This window comes from Eretmochelys imbricata, chromosome 2 (assembly GCF_965152235.1).
Source record: "Eretmochelys imbricata isolate rEreImb1 chromosome 2, rEreImb1.hap1, whole genome shotgun sequence".
Lineage (NCBI taxonomy): Eukaryota > Metazoa > Chordata > Testudines > Cheloniidae > Eretmochelys > Eretmochelys imbricata.
In genome coordinates this window covers 209,501,960-209,516,362 of record NC_135573.1, presented here as the reverse complement: position 1 = coordinate 209,516,362, position 14,403 = coordinate 209,501,960, and the positions used below count along the sequence as shown (strand labels likewise).

The 14,403-nt window shown below is 37.8% G+C and overlaps 1 protein-coding gene across 3 annotated transcripts in view; it reads right to left on the bottom strand.

The window, feature by feature from the left end:
* HYCC1 (hyccin PI4KA lipid kinase complex subunit 1) overlaps positions 1 to 14,403 on the bottom strand; it is an 81,604-nt gene that overhangs the window by 14,498 nt on the left and 52,703 nt on the right. For all 3 annotated transcript variants that reach the window (XM_077811386.1, XM_077811388.1, XM_077811387.1), the window contains exons 7-10: positions 13,155 to 13,250; positions 3,646 to 3,762; positions 2,683 to 2,770; positions 1,948 to 2,107 (exon numbers count right to left, since the gene is read on the bottom strand). In XM_077811386.1, the coding sequence (XP_077667512.1) occupies positions 1,948 to 2,107; positions 2,683 to 2,770; positions 3,646 to 3,762; positions 13,155 to 13,250 (461 nt within the window). The remainder of the gene's footprint in view (positions 1 to 1,947; positions 2,108 to 2,682; positions 2,771 to 3,645; positions 3,763 to 13,154; positions 13,251 to 14,403) is intronic.

The window sequence follows — 14,403 nt, the reverse complement described above, 5'->3', positions numbered from 1 at the left end:
CCACCCAATGTCTCTTGAACTTCGCCATCTGTATGAAGCATGATCCCTGCAAGAAGGCAATATCAAAGCATGATTTTTGTAAAGACTGCAAGACCTTTATCTTTGCTGGATAGTCAGCATCTTTAAAATGCATGAAATAAGACTTGTTAGTATTGGCCCATTATAATCCATGTTTTTATTCTGTATTATCAAAAGCAGTAAGTAGAAGACACCAGGAGAGAGTTAAATTTGCCTTCAATTTCTCTCAGAAAGAAGCAACAACAGATCCACTGTCTTCGCTCTATGCTTCCCTGTATCAATGAGTTTGAATTACCAACACCAAAGCCACACAGAGGAGCAAGATTAAAGACAGAGTGACAACTGGCTAAATCATGTTCAGAGATGGTTTCTTGATTAAAACGCTGTGCTGCCATTTGCTTGAGAGTTGCTGGCCCCTTACTGATTTCAAGGAGATTCTGACAAGTCTGAAACAGCAGCAGATCCTGCCTTACTTTCTTCCGCTAATTAGAAAGGGCCAGTAGCCATTTCACACACTGTAGGCTGATATACTTCCTTGTACTCCTATGATTTCAGTTAGTAGTAACTATTGGAATTTATCTAAGCACTTGTATTCTCCAGCACTGGCTCTGACCCATAAACAGCCATCCCTTAGGACCACTGCACTCAGCCTGTTTTCACTGATACTTTTAAATTTTTCATGAAGAGATTGATGTAAATACTACCACAGTGGGCATTATTGTACGTCAAGGTAAATAAGCGAGAGTTTTGTAGATTACCTACAAATTTGGATGTTATAATTTTTTAAAAAATCAGCACTTATCCAAGATCACTAGGTCATATACTATTTTTTAAACAGTCTTGTAGTAATTTAGTTATTATACTGCCTATATAATAATGATGCCTATCATAGTAATACCAACACTGAGCCCATCCCAAAACAGTCAAAACATCAATTAAAGATAAAGAATGACCATATTATATAAGAGCCAATATTAATGATCTTCACGGCTTTCAACCCAAGGTGGTAGTTACAAGGCCTTAGGCACAGTAAGTGAACATGAGCACTGATCTGTGCTGGATTTGCTCTTCCTTCTCAGACTGGAAAAGTAGAGTGCAGATAATGGACTACCGCAAAAACAGAAGCCTTAACGTGCTGTTTTCTGCCAGCCCAGACTGGGCATGATTAAAGACCTCTGATTAAGTTTTTTTTTAAGCTTCTATTCATGCATAATGATAATAATTATTAATACCATTGTAACATGACCATCTTCTCCCACTCTACACCCTGTCCAGCTTTCTTTGAACATTTTGCGTGAAGGTTCTATAGGGAGAACATTACCTGCTTTAAATTAGTTTGGTTATTACAACTAATAATTGCTTCATTCTGGACACAAATCTGGGATACACTAACAGATATTTGATATACTAATGCTTCCAGTTAAATAAATGGTATGTGTAACTTCTTTAGCTACAGATTCAAGAATTTTGTACAGTCCTACATTTTAAAATAAAACCAAAAATTCTGAAGAACTGAATAGCTGAGGAGAGAAACAGAAAATGTTCACTCAGAGCTACAGCAAGGAAATCTGTATTTCCCAGTTAGAAAAAAGGAATCTGTTACTGGCAATTATGTCTCAGTATATAATAGCTAGGCATAAGCTAACTCAATAGCACAATGGCTCAAACATCCAACTGGGCAATACTCAATACAGAACCAAGTGAGCTGCTAAGACTGCTCTGTTCATACTCTTCAGAGAAAGATCCAATATATTGGATTTTTAAAGAGAGACTAGTATATAGCAGCTTTCACTCACTAACCAGAGACATTTTGGTTAAGATTAAAATTAAATAGAAAATGTGTGCATTACTCTAAGAATTTCAACTTTTTTAAAAAAATAGCTCTAATAACAAAAGCATAACATTTGATGTGTGCAGTGTGTTTCCTACCATGTCTCTTCCATCTGTGCCCCCGAATAGACATGCTAGTCACAGCATTTCTTGATATTCTAGATGAAGTGGGCGTAATTTCAACCTGAATACATCTTGTACCTTCTTTACTAGATTTCATGGCACCTTGAGGCAGTGATGCCTTTATTGCATTAGCAACCTAGGGAGGAAAAATGTGGGTGAAGTTCTTATCAAGATTTGAATTCTAACAGAAGTATTATTTACAGTAATTAGAATATTTTTACAACTCTGGAAAAAATATAATACCACATGCAATCTGAGATCAGCTATGATCATATGATTCAAAGTAATTATCAAAGATTAGACTAAAATCTGTTAGCAATTATGCCTTTATTTCCTGTTGGTTTGGAGTCTTAAATCAAGCAACCAGCACAATGCTTTAAACAGCTGCTTTGATGGTAGTCCCCATTTAAAACAATGACTACTTACCACATCCTTCATGGTGCTTTTGTGCCTCCCCCAAGGCTTTAAATTCTACTTTTCCATTGTTTGAGTGCATAAAGTAAACAACTTTTTTTTGGGGGGGGGTGGGGATGGGGGTGAAGGAGTATTAAAAATGCATGCTTCCAAACATCTTTAGCATAGGTAGGACATAGATGATTCCTTGTGGGCCTATGGTTCATTGGTTCATTATAATGCTGCATCACCAGCATGATTTACAGTTTAGTTACTTTGTATCTAGATTTGTATAAAAAATCCCAACATAATACCTACCAGCAGTGGTTCTGGATACAACTCCAGCTGAGCTCTATATAAAATGTCATCCATTGCTTTACGAGCTAGATCCCATTCTCCATTATAACTAGAAAAATTATAATTTAGTATGATTACCAAGTTTTATAAACTGCACCCTCATTTTTATCTTAAGTAAAAGCCAAGTGTCTCTCCTTGGTCACATTACCTTCAAACATTAACAATAACCTTATTCAGAAATCAGTTCAGGTGAGTCATTAAACTTACTATTAATAAGAACAAAACGTACAGGGAGACAATTCTCTTATAAACAGATAGTTTTTACTTTTTAATTAAAGAAAAAGAAATGCAAGTTTAAAAGCAGTTTGTTTATAATCAATAACTTACACTCCTGAGTGGTTTAATTTTAGGTAAACGTTCAACAATTTATTGCATTTTAGTCATGGAATTTCAATAGAAGTTGCATAGCTAGTATGCTGTCTGCTGTTCCACATTTTGAATATTTACTAATGTTGTGAACAAGTCTATGGGATCAGTTATTTCAGTTAATACAACAACATCAAAATTTAGTTAGTTTTACCTTGGAACATTAGTGGATGATAAGAGTGTTGAAGACAAGAGAAGCAATAATGTGGATGTGGCAAGAAAAATTTAAGATTGAAATAAATTTTCCAAAACTGGAACCACATGTGTCATTTCTAAGCATGAACACATATGTGAGTAAGAATGGATATGGGATGAATAGATACACTAGTTGCAAATGGTTATTAAAAATATTCTGATATTAGTTAAATTTACCAAGTGGAATTTTCCTTCTCAAATTGCATGCTTCCTTGCAGCTTACAGAATTATCCCATTAGGAGAATATTAGGAGAACATAATCCTAAACATAATTCTGCCAATCATGAATTAACAGGTACAAAAGAACATCTGTGCTAGAGAGAATACACAAGTTAAGCTGTCCTATGTACATGGTAAACTTACAAGGCATAGTAAATCCCAGTTAGCATTTGCACCATGAATTCAGAAGAAACTGGAATCCTGCTATTTACTCCTTTGTATTTTCTTACTTGTTGCCGAGGATATCCACAGACACAGATTCTAGAGAAACCATGCATTTGGCATTAGTACAGCTGTTAATTTAGATGACTCCTTATCTAAAATATTACAAAGCTAAGAAGAGTTTACTATATGCCACAGCTAGAAGTGGAAACCACAAAGCGAACCCATCCAGCAATCAATTTTTCTGAACCAGATCACTCTTATGTATCCATTTTGAAAAATGTGTGTCAAATAAGTGTTCAAAATGCCCTCTACTGGTGGAGTATGAGTCCTTCATACTTCATTTACACACAAAAGAAATGTAAGTCACTCATCCTACAAGCATATAGCAACGAAATACAGAAGTATCAGATTACTCATTGTACTATACTTCTCAAACACGCACACACTAGTGAATCTACCATATGTTGCTCCTCATAAAATGAAAATTACCTTTGCCAGTATTACAGCATATTACATGCTCTACATTTACAAAGTTAATCTAAAAATGGTAAAAATCTGTTCTGCTTTGATGCAAGTTTTCAATTAGATTCCATCACAGATTGTAACATATGTGGCTTTTGTAGATCAAAAATGACAAACTTGACACACATAGTAAATCACGGAATATACATGAATAGACCAGCTCAGTGGTTTGAGCATTGGCCTGCTAAACCCAGCATTGTGAGTTCAATCCCTGAGGGGGCCATTTAGGGATCTGGGGCAAAAATTGGGGATTGGTTCTGCTTTGAGCAGGGGGTTGGACTAGATGACCTCTTGAGGTCCCTTCCAACCTTGATATTCTATGATTCTATGACTTTTTTCAAAAACTAAAAAAACATAATGTAATTTAATTGCAGTATTTTAATCAAGTTTTGTTATGATGTCTTCCTCAAGGTGGAGACTGGAAGATATTAAAGATCAGAAACTAATTTTGAACTGGTTTCAGAGTAACAGCCGTGTTAGTCTGTATTCGCAAAAAGAAAAGGAGTACTTGTGGCACCTTAGAGACTAACCAATTTATTTGAGCATAAGCTTTCGTGAGCTACAGCTCACTTCATCGGATCCTTTAATTTTGAACTGTTATAATGAAATACTCTCTTAGCAGATACTTTATCCTTGTAACACTCCCCTGGTTTCTGTTTGCAGTTTACAGTAACTAGTACATGCATCTGACTTTTTCTGCCATAAACATAAGAAATGACTCTGAGACTGAGTCCAAAGATCTTCTACTGAACAGTGCCTTCAGGTGCCAATAGTTCTTCATAGTTAGGAGGTCCTATGTTTTAATCCTGGTTCTGCCATTGACTTGCTGTGCATTTTTGGACATATCACTTCATCTCTCTGTGCCTCATTCTGCCACCCAGTCTTTGTCATGCCTATTTAAAATTGTAAATTCTTTAGATGAAGAACTTCTCTCTCTGTATGTGATTGGGTTTCGAGGCACTACTGTCGTACAACTTTTGACTGAATGTTTCCTCTCAATCCTTTGAATCTTTTTACTACACCTCCACAATTTCTATCTTATTCTTGTAATGCCATCCCTTCTTTACAAATCTCTATTCCTCAGACATCAATATTTTCCTCCTGTTATAATTTATTCCATGTTTAAATAAAAATAATTCTAGCACCAGGCTCCCAAACACGGTCCATGGATATCTGCTTTATCTGCAGATATCCACAGATTTGCAGGACTCTCGATATAAAATTTGGATCCACATTCATCCACAATCCACAAACATGGTCCGTGGATATCCACAGATTTGCGGGGCTCTGATTATGTGGTAGGAGTGATGGCACCCTGCATGAATTTTTATAGGCCTCCTACATGTCTGAAGAGGATTTTTGATGGTCTTGTTGGGGAATGAAGCTAATTTTACATTTAGTTATCCTTAAGTATGTGGTCTCATGCCCCAAGTCTGTCTTGACAGTGATGATTACGAGCATTCATTTTGATGTATAAGTGATCTGAGCAGCATCTGGATCCACAGAGTTTATATTTGGATTTTATGTGATTTAACAGATAGTCAATGAAGGGAAACATTCAGAATGTGAACCCATAAAATAAACTGCATTTCTGAGTTCATCAACCATTCATGAGTTTTATTTCATGCTTCACAAAATAACAGAGTCTTCTCATCTGAAGGGTATTTTAGAGAACATTAGATCCAACTGGCTGTGTTTTTCTGCATGTCTTCATCACTAGTAAACTTGACCCAACCAAGGTCTATAATCCAATTACAGTTAAACTAGTACACTGTAATACACATATGTTGGGTCAACCTTACTGGTGATGATGCTAAGTAGCAAAGCACGCAACTTAGCCTTTAGATTCCAGGTGATTTAGCAAATAGAAAAAAAAAACACAAATATTTTTCCTTAAAGTGCTCAGCCATGGTGAAAAACAGTGCCAGGTTTAGCTATGCAGTTTAGTCTTACACATTCTACTTTTGGACAAATGCTGACTAGAAAAATTCCAACAGGCAGTAATACAAATGTTGTTAAAATGTGTTAATGGATTCCAAAAAAAAAATCCCACTTTTATAGTCCTTTCTATTTTCATCTTTGCAGGGCATAAACTAGAGTATTTTTCTGGTAACAAAAAAGTTTTCTTAACCAAGAAAGTCTTGTCTCTGATACTGAATGTCTAGATAGATGGCAATAAGGATAAGAGATGTGAAATTAGGAAAACTGAACTTTTCTTGTATATTTAAGGGTGTTTTCCGAGTCTCCATAGTTTATGAAATAGAAGAGGTTGTAGGCTATAAGATAATCGGGGATTGGAGAAAAGGATTATGGCGTTGTTTTGTGGACTAAGTTATATGAGTATGCTAGCTAGAGTTTCCACATTAGTGCTTTCAGTCACTACAGCAGAGACATTTGTCATTTCTTCTGGATCCATTTTTCCATCTCCTCTTTTTTTCCAGAAACTGAGTTTTCTTGGTTTCAGAGTAGCAGCTGTGTTAGTCTGAATCCGCAAAAAGAAAAGGAGGACTTGTGAAGTGAGCTGTAGCTCACGAAAGCTTATGCTCAAATAAATTTGTTAGTCTCTTAAGGTGCCACAAGTCCTCCTTTTCTTTTTGAGTTTCCTTGGTAACACATGCTTGCTCTATTCTGCATCAGGCACTTCCTCGCATCACTCACTCTGGCTTTCCATGTTCTTTTAAGGTTGCAAAGTCAAGCACTCAGAAGTTAGGAAATGGCTGAATTTAGGCTGCCCTGAAACTTTAATTTGGTCCCTCATGTGTATAAATTAAAAACAGTCTAATTACATGATCCTGCTTCGTTCAGTGCACAGGGAATGAAGCAGCTGTTCAACATTTTTACCATCATCCAGTCAATGGCCAGTCTCCTTCTTACTGCATGCCTGCCAAAGCCTGCAAAGAATGGTGAATACTTGGGAAGATGGGCTACTGAGATCATACGCTGGGCCTGGAAGAGGGGTTTGTTAGAAGAGCCTTACCCAGCTTCTCTCCTCTCCTGCTCCTGGAGTTCCATATGCAGTGTGTTTTGCAGCTGCAGGAAAGACATGGGCCTACCCTTAGATGAGAACCTGTTACAAAATTTTGGCACTATGCCAAAATAACTGAACCACAACAAGTGACAGAAGGGGGAAATGATTTTCAAAAGTTTGTCTTGGCTAAACCTGAAAGGAATTAAATGGGACAAAGCAGAAGCACTTCCCTGGTCTTGGTTTATCCCTGCCCAATTTCAAAGGCTTGCAGCAAACAGTGGTATCTGAGCTTCTCAAACAAATGATGCAACCATTTATGACAGAAAAAATTAGACACCACCTGGGGGTGGTGCTCCCCCTCTAATTAAGAATCTGATTAAAGTAGCCTTGAGCTGTCAGCTCTTGTTTGTTCAACTTATATAAAAATTAGTTCCCAGAGAACCAGATCCTGGTGATGGGTTAAAAAATAACTGTACCACAGAGCACTGCAAAAGCCGTGGAATGTGTTTTAATTAAACTAGCACTCAAACCCAAAGCCAGGAATTCCAGAATGTCTGGAACTCTAGATTGAGAGAGGTCTATTTTCACTCTCTTGCATAAAGAAGAATAAGATCTCTAAATCCCTGAGTAGGTTAGAGAGGTAGGTTGTTTTCAGGAGAGTACCCACAATCTGACAGCTCCCTCTTTCTTAAAGTTTGATTGCCTCATGCCCAGAGAAAAGCCTAAAGCAAGAGAGACTCTGAGGAAATCCTCTGACTCACCGTCTGTTCAGTCCATGGTTTAATCATGGACAGCTTTATTAGATATGGGCACAATGGCCTTAGATCAGTCTGGAGCTAGGAGGATTAACTTGCATGCAAACATGGCAAAGTTCTGCTAGACTGCCTAGAAAAAACCCATATCGAGTCATCTGTTTGCCCCAGACTTCTTAAACCTTCCTGAATTACCTCCTTGCTTTTGTGTTTGTTTTGGAGGTCCATACACAGTCAAAGTTTGTCTCATTTTCTGCATATCTCCTTGTCTACCACAAGATTTCACATTTCCCCAGGCTCACCAGCAAGATACTTTAATCAAACCACTGTACTTTTGATGCTTCCTGCTATCCAATCTGTCAATAATTCACAGAAGTTATTTATTGCTGCCCCTTTATCTAAGCCCACAATGGTTTCACTGTTGAAAAGGTTTGGACAGTGCAACAAATAAAGTTAGTTAAAAATGAAATCCTCCATCAGATACTTGACTGCCACAGCATACAACCCAGAGTGGTCTATTGCTATAGAGGCTCATGCATAAAATAGTTTTAAATGTACTGCTTCTGACTGCATTCTGTGAATGGTCTGGATCTTCATGTCAACCTTCCTTTGAACAAAAAGAGTTATTCCAGTCAAGTCTGCTTCTTCTGTTGAGCTCCAATTTTGGTATCTCTGCCTTGTCAACAAGCTCTAGTATTTTTGGATGTTCCTATGTATTGGAATTTGAGATATATTGAATGTCTCACCCATGAGGAGGATCTTTTTAATCAGTGACAAACTTTTTAAAGGCCAAATATATTTTCTTGAAATGAGAGAGCTGACAGCTTGGTTTTGAAGGACAGTTCTGTGGAATTTTGATTTAGTTGGTAGGGAGGAACAGTGGACACACCTACCTTTCCCCTTCTCTTCACTGATACCCTGCTCATCATTATAGCATCTCCATGCTTAATTCACACCCTCTCCTTCTAGCAGAGGCTAATGAGGCTATAGAACATTAAGACATACTGGTAGTATTTTACATGCTATCACAGAAGAGGCAGATGAACAAGACAGATTTGGCTAAGATCTTGCTCAAACTACTTGTTTCTGTTGCTGCAGAAACCAAACTAATCTCTGGCTCCCAAATGAAGCCGGCAGAAAAAGCCCCAAAGACTAACATTCATTTCAGAGAGAAAAAAAGTCTCAGTTTTTCTGTGCTAGGGGACTTTCAGTGTTGCCAAAGCTTCTGAGGCATGATAGCTTCATTTCTTTGTGATCTTCCCATAATCTTGCATCTCTGTCAAAAGAACATATCAGGACACTGGCAAGTACTAATTTTTCACCATGACCCACTAACTGCTCAACTCCATGTCTTCTGTATGTTGGTGCAGGGACTGGGCTAGCACATGTGAGTGAGTACTGAAGAACCACTAGTCCTTATGATCAGTTCTTACTTCTGAGGAGGATATAGTGGCCCAGTGACTACACATGATAGCGCCAGAGTGGTATTTTAGGGTCCCTGATGGTGCTTTTCTGCAGGGACATGCATAACGGCTGGAGTGGTGCTGGTGCTTCTTGCTGCTGCAGAGGTCCCACTTGAAGGTAATGTGTAGGGAAAGGCAATGCCTTTACATCAGGCTGTATGCATTATGGGCACTATGTAGGAGCAAGAGAAATATGGCTGATTGATTGCTTTACTCAATCAGTCTCCTTATCTGAAGGTACAATCTTTTGGTGGTGGACTTTTTTCTCCCCCACAATCCCTCTTTTCCATCAAAATACATTGGCACCTGTTCCTCCCTTTATAGTTCAGGTAGCAGAGTCCTTTAATATTTGGCTGCATTAAACACTGGTTGCAGGGGCAAATACTGGCCTGGAGCTCTTGCAGGTGTCAGCCCTGTGATATACCTGGAGAGGCTAGACAGTCGCACATGAGATCATGAGTCCACAGGCTGGGATTTCAAGAGATGCCACCAACACTCTGAGGCCCAAGACCTATTTCATCTTTGCTCAGGACCCTCTCTGATACTCCACTTAAAGAGATTGAGTTGAGATCCAGCAAGTCCCTTATATATAAAGATTATGTCACAAGACTTATACTCTATCTGATCTGGAAACTTACGCTTGTTTGCTTTCCTTCAGTGCTTTTCCTAGATCAAGGCCTAGGGACTTAAGACACACTTTAGCATTCAACTAAAACCCATATTGTCCAATAAATGGTTTTAGGGCACATGTGACTAGGGTCCAGGGCTGTGAAATTAGATCATACCCTCTTTAGGGCAGGAAACACATTCAATTTTATTTACACAGCAGACAAAATGGGATCATAATCCCATAGGGGCCTCTAAGCACCACAGTAGCCTCAGTATGTATTCTGTAGCATACCCATACCTAATTTTTTAGTGGATAGATGGTGAGAAAACCACAGACAAGACTGATATCCATGGAGAGGACAAAGATGGAAACAATCTCCTGTTCTGAAGCAAACCTATAGGATTGAGGTACATTAGCAGGTTATTGCGGGAAAGCCTGTATTGTCACCATTCATCTTTCACATTTTTCTGGATCTAAAAAAGGCATATTTTGGAGACAAATATAAATGTACAATAACTGCAATGGTTATCACTTTCACTCTGCCTGACACTTTGCATGTTGATTTCAGGATGCATCCAACAAGAAAGAAACCCAAAAGATTTTATCTTTGGATCATCAGAGCAAAAGACAAAAAAAGAGTCATGCTGAGACTCATGTACTCCTACTGGAACCAGCATCTGAGACAGGGAGTAGAGATTATGAAATAAGCTTCAGTGAACAATATGCTTGTTTACCACTCAATAGCAGATGGCTGCTTGGTAAGTCTAGTAGCAGTGTGAGTCTAGGCATATAGAAAGCTAACCAACTATGGTTAAAAGCAGAGGCATTTGGCTACAATGATTGGGATCGTTAGCTTTATTCCAACATCAACTACTTATATGCTTTAATGGGCACGGCTTCCTTAGTATGGATACATCTATTTTATGGAATGATTACCGGTAATACATAAGTAAGCATAAGGCCCTGCTTATAACCAGAAAATAACCAGAAATTTGTTCTGATTTTCAGCTACACTTATTTTTTTAAAAAGGTGTATTAGATTGAAAATAGAAATCTGTGATGTATTGTAATTGCTAAAATCATGAAAGGCTTCCCAATCTAGCCATCCATCTGATGCCAATACCACTCAGAACTCTAAATAGGTACCCTAGGCCAAGTTATTTTCCACAAAAAAAAAAAAAAAGAGCTAAAATGGAAAGAGGGGAGCAGCATTCCTCTGCTACACCGCATCAAAGTAAGATAAAGACAATAAAAACAGAGGCATTCCGCCAGTATTACTAAAGGTATCTAAACAGAAAAACCTAAACAGAGAATTCTATATATATAATAAAATCAAAGATTAGGTAAATTCACATAATTGATGTGCTGCCAATGTTATCTCTAATCTTGAGTTTGACCTTTGTAAACTGATATTGTAAAGGTTTGTCATGATGAATAGCAACAGCGTTACATTTCCAAATCTCTGATAAAAATAATTAACCTTTCTAGAAAGGCTGTTCAGTGTAACTCAGACTTTTACCTTTATTTGGGCAGATCCTTCAGCAGAACCATATGAACCGGAAACACCTAAGATATCCTGCTGATTCACTTAAAATGAGGAGAAAGGGAAAATTCTTTAGAGGGAATCCCACTACCTGTTCCACAGATCCTCCTCAGACTTAGCTCATCAGCAGATCCACATCTACAGACTTAAACGCACTGAAACATATCCTGGACCTCTTGTGCAAACCTCTTCCATTCCCCTGGTTCCCTAAATTGCTTTCAGCCAGGAGATCTTTGGAAAGACTTACAGACTTGGAAGACAGACTGTATGAGGGACTGAGGGAATTTAAGTCCTGCTATTACGAAGTTCATGTTTATAGTTTTATAAGCATCAAAATGGACCATCATTCAGTACCCAAACTCATAGTGTTTACTCAGAAATGAACTTTGGTTTGCACCTCGCATCTGCAGCCACTCTATTTGGTTAACCTCAAGATAACTATCACAACTTAATGAAGCAGGATAATCAATGCCTCACTTTCCTATGCAACCCTTAACTGCTACACATTTCTGAAACCTCCTCCTCAGGTCTCCAAGATACCATTACTATCTAACAAGATGTCAGGTACGCTTCTCCACGTATAAAAGGATTCTTTACGGTACTTACAAAAAAGAAAAAGCATCCTACTAATCTTATTCCCTCAGGATAAAAGCAAAACAAAAAACACACACAAACCCAAACCTGACAGCAATAGCTGCTCTTTTGAAGCTTGTGTGATGGTGCTTGAGATCTTTGAGTTAGTGACTAGTGGAAAACTGTTGTGTGTTACTGTTTATGGAATTTCAGGATTCTAGTTCTTGTATTTATCTGCATAAGAGTGTCACCCCATCCTTAACACCACCTCACTTCAAAGTTAGCCACAAGACACATTTGCAGGATTTGTGACAGGATGTTTGGATTTTAAGAGAGTCATGTTCTTCACTGCATCTTCTTTACTGGGTTGTATATTTCTTGTGGAAAAAAATGCAGTGCATTTCTTACACTTGAGCAAATATGTCTGAGTTTTCAGGTGAATGACTGATTTAAGGTAAATATAAGGGTAACAAATATATGAAACAGGTTATCATTAAGCTTAAAAGTAAGATATACTACAAACATTTATAAAATGAGAAACAAGAAATAAAAAATTTCAAAGAACTGATACACATTTGTCACATGTATTTCCACTTTCAATATCATGACAATTATAAGTTCTTTAGACTTCTCAAATCTTAGTAAAATATTAAGTCAGTCAAGTTCCCAGTTGTATAGCAACAAAACTGTAAAGCATCAAAACTCTGTTTAACAAACTTTGCAATGAGATACTAGTATTAAAGGATACTGACAATTTTTACTCAGTGCTTCAACAAAAAGTTACTACTAAAACTAAGATTAGAAAAAAAAAATTCTAGATCGTTTCCCCTACTGATGAGTCTCATACAGTAAGAAGGGAAAGAAAAGCCATTTTAAAGTGTAGACAATGTGACTGTAAACCAAAACAATTTACAGGATGTTTCAGGGACTACAGGTGTTCTACATAATGGTAGTATTTTCAGATATACTACATTACTGTTTTAACCTCTAGTTTAAAACTGCCTGGACTTCATGTTGCCTGTGTCCCTTTAATATAGTCAGCCTAAAGAAAGTTTACCTTGAGCAAATTTGACACAATGACTGAAGAGAAACTGCAGGCATGTAGCTTAAGGCAGCATTATAACACAGCAGGAGGAATGTCAGCACTTCAAACCTAAAGAAAAATTTTTTCAAAATGATCAAAAATGTAAGTTTAAAATATTAACATATTTTTAGTACTTTTCCCTTTTTAAAAGTGACTATAGAGAATAAGTTAACAAATTATGCCATGCACAGGAACCATATAAAAGAGATTCTACTATAAGTAACACAAATTTATAGCATCGTAGAATCACAGAAACGTAGGATTAGAAGGAACATCAAGAAGTCATCTAGTATAGCCCCCTGTGCTAAGGCAGAATCAAGTAAACATAGCGCAATCCTGACAGGTGTTTGTCCAACCTGTTATTAAAAACCTCCAGTGATGGGGATTGCACAACCTCCCTTGGAAGCCTATTCCAGAGCCTCACTATCCTTATAGTTTGACAGTTTTTCCTAATATCTAATTTAAAACTTCCTTGCTGCAGTTTCCATTACTACTTATCCTATCTTCAGTGGACATGGAGAACAAATGATCACTGTCCTCTTTATACCAGCCCTAAATATATTTAAAGACTTATCAGGTCCTGCATCCATCTTCTATTCTCAAGACTAAACATGACCAGTTTTGTTTTTTTTTTAACCTTTCCTCATAGGTCAGGTTTTCTAAATATTTTATAATTTTTGTTGCTCTCCTTCGGACTCTCTCCAGTTTGCCCATATTTTTCCCAAAGGGTGGCACCCAGAATTGGACACTATATTCCAGCTGAGGCCTCACCAGTGCCTCCTGTTTCTTACATACAACACTCCTGTTAATACACCTCAGAATATTAGCCTTTTTCACAACTACAACATATCGTTGATTCACTGAATTTGGGACCTGCTATAACCCCCAAATCCTTCTCAGCAGTACTATCAGCTAGCCAGTTATTCCCCATTTTGTAGATGTGCATTTGATTTTTCTTTAAGTGCAGTACTTTGCACTTCTATTAACTGAATTTCATCTTGTTGAATTCAGACTACAGTAGAATCTCAGAGTTACAGACACCTTGGGAATGGAGCTTGTCCGTAACTCTGAAACGTTTGTAACTCTGAACAAAGCGCAGTTCGGGCTCCAGATCCAGCAGCTGACACTCCAGGCCCGGCTTCAGCAGCAGCTGAGCTCCCTACTCAGTGCCGACAGGAGTTTGCAAGCTTGACCCTCTCCTCACCCATACCTGTGTGAAAAC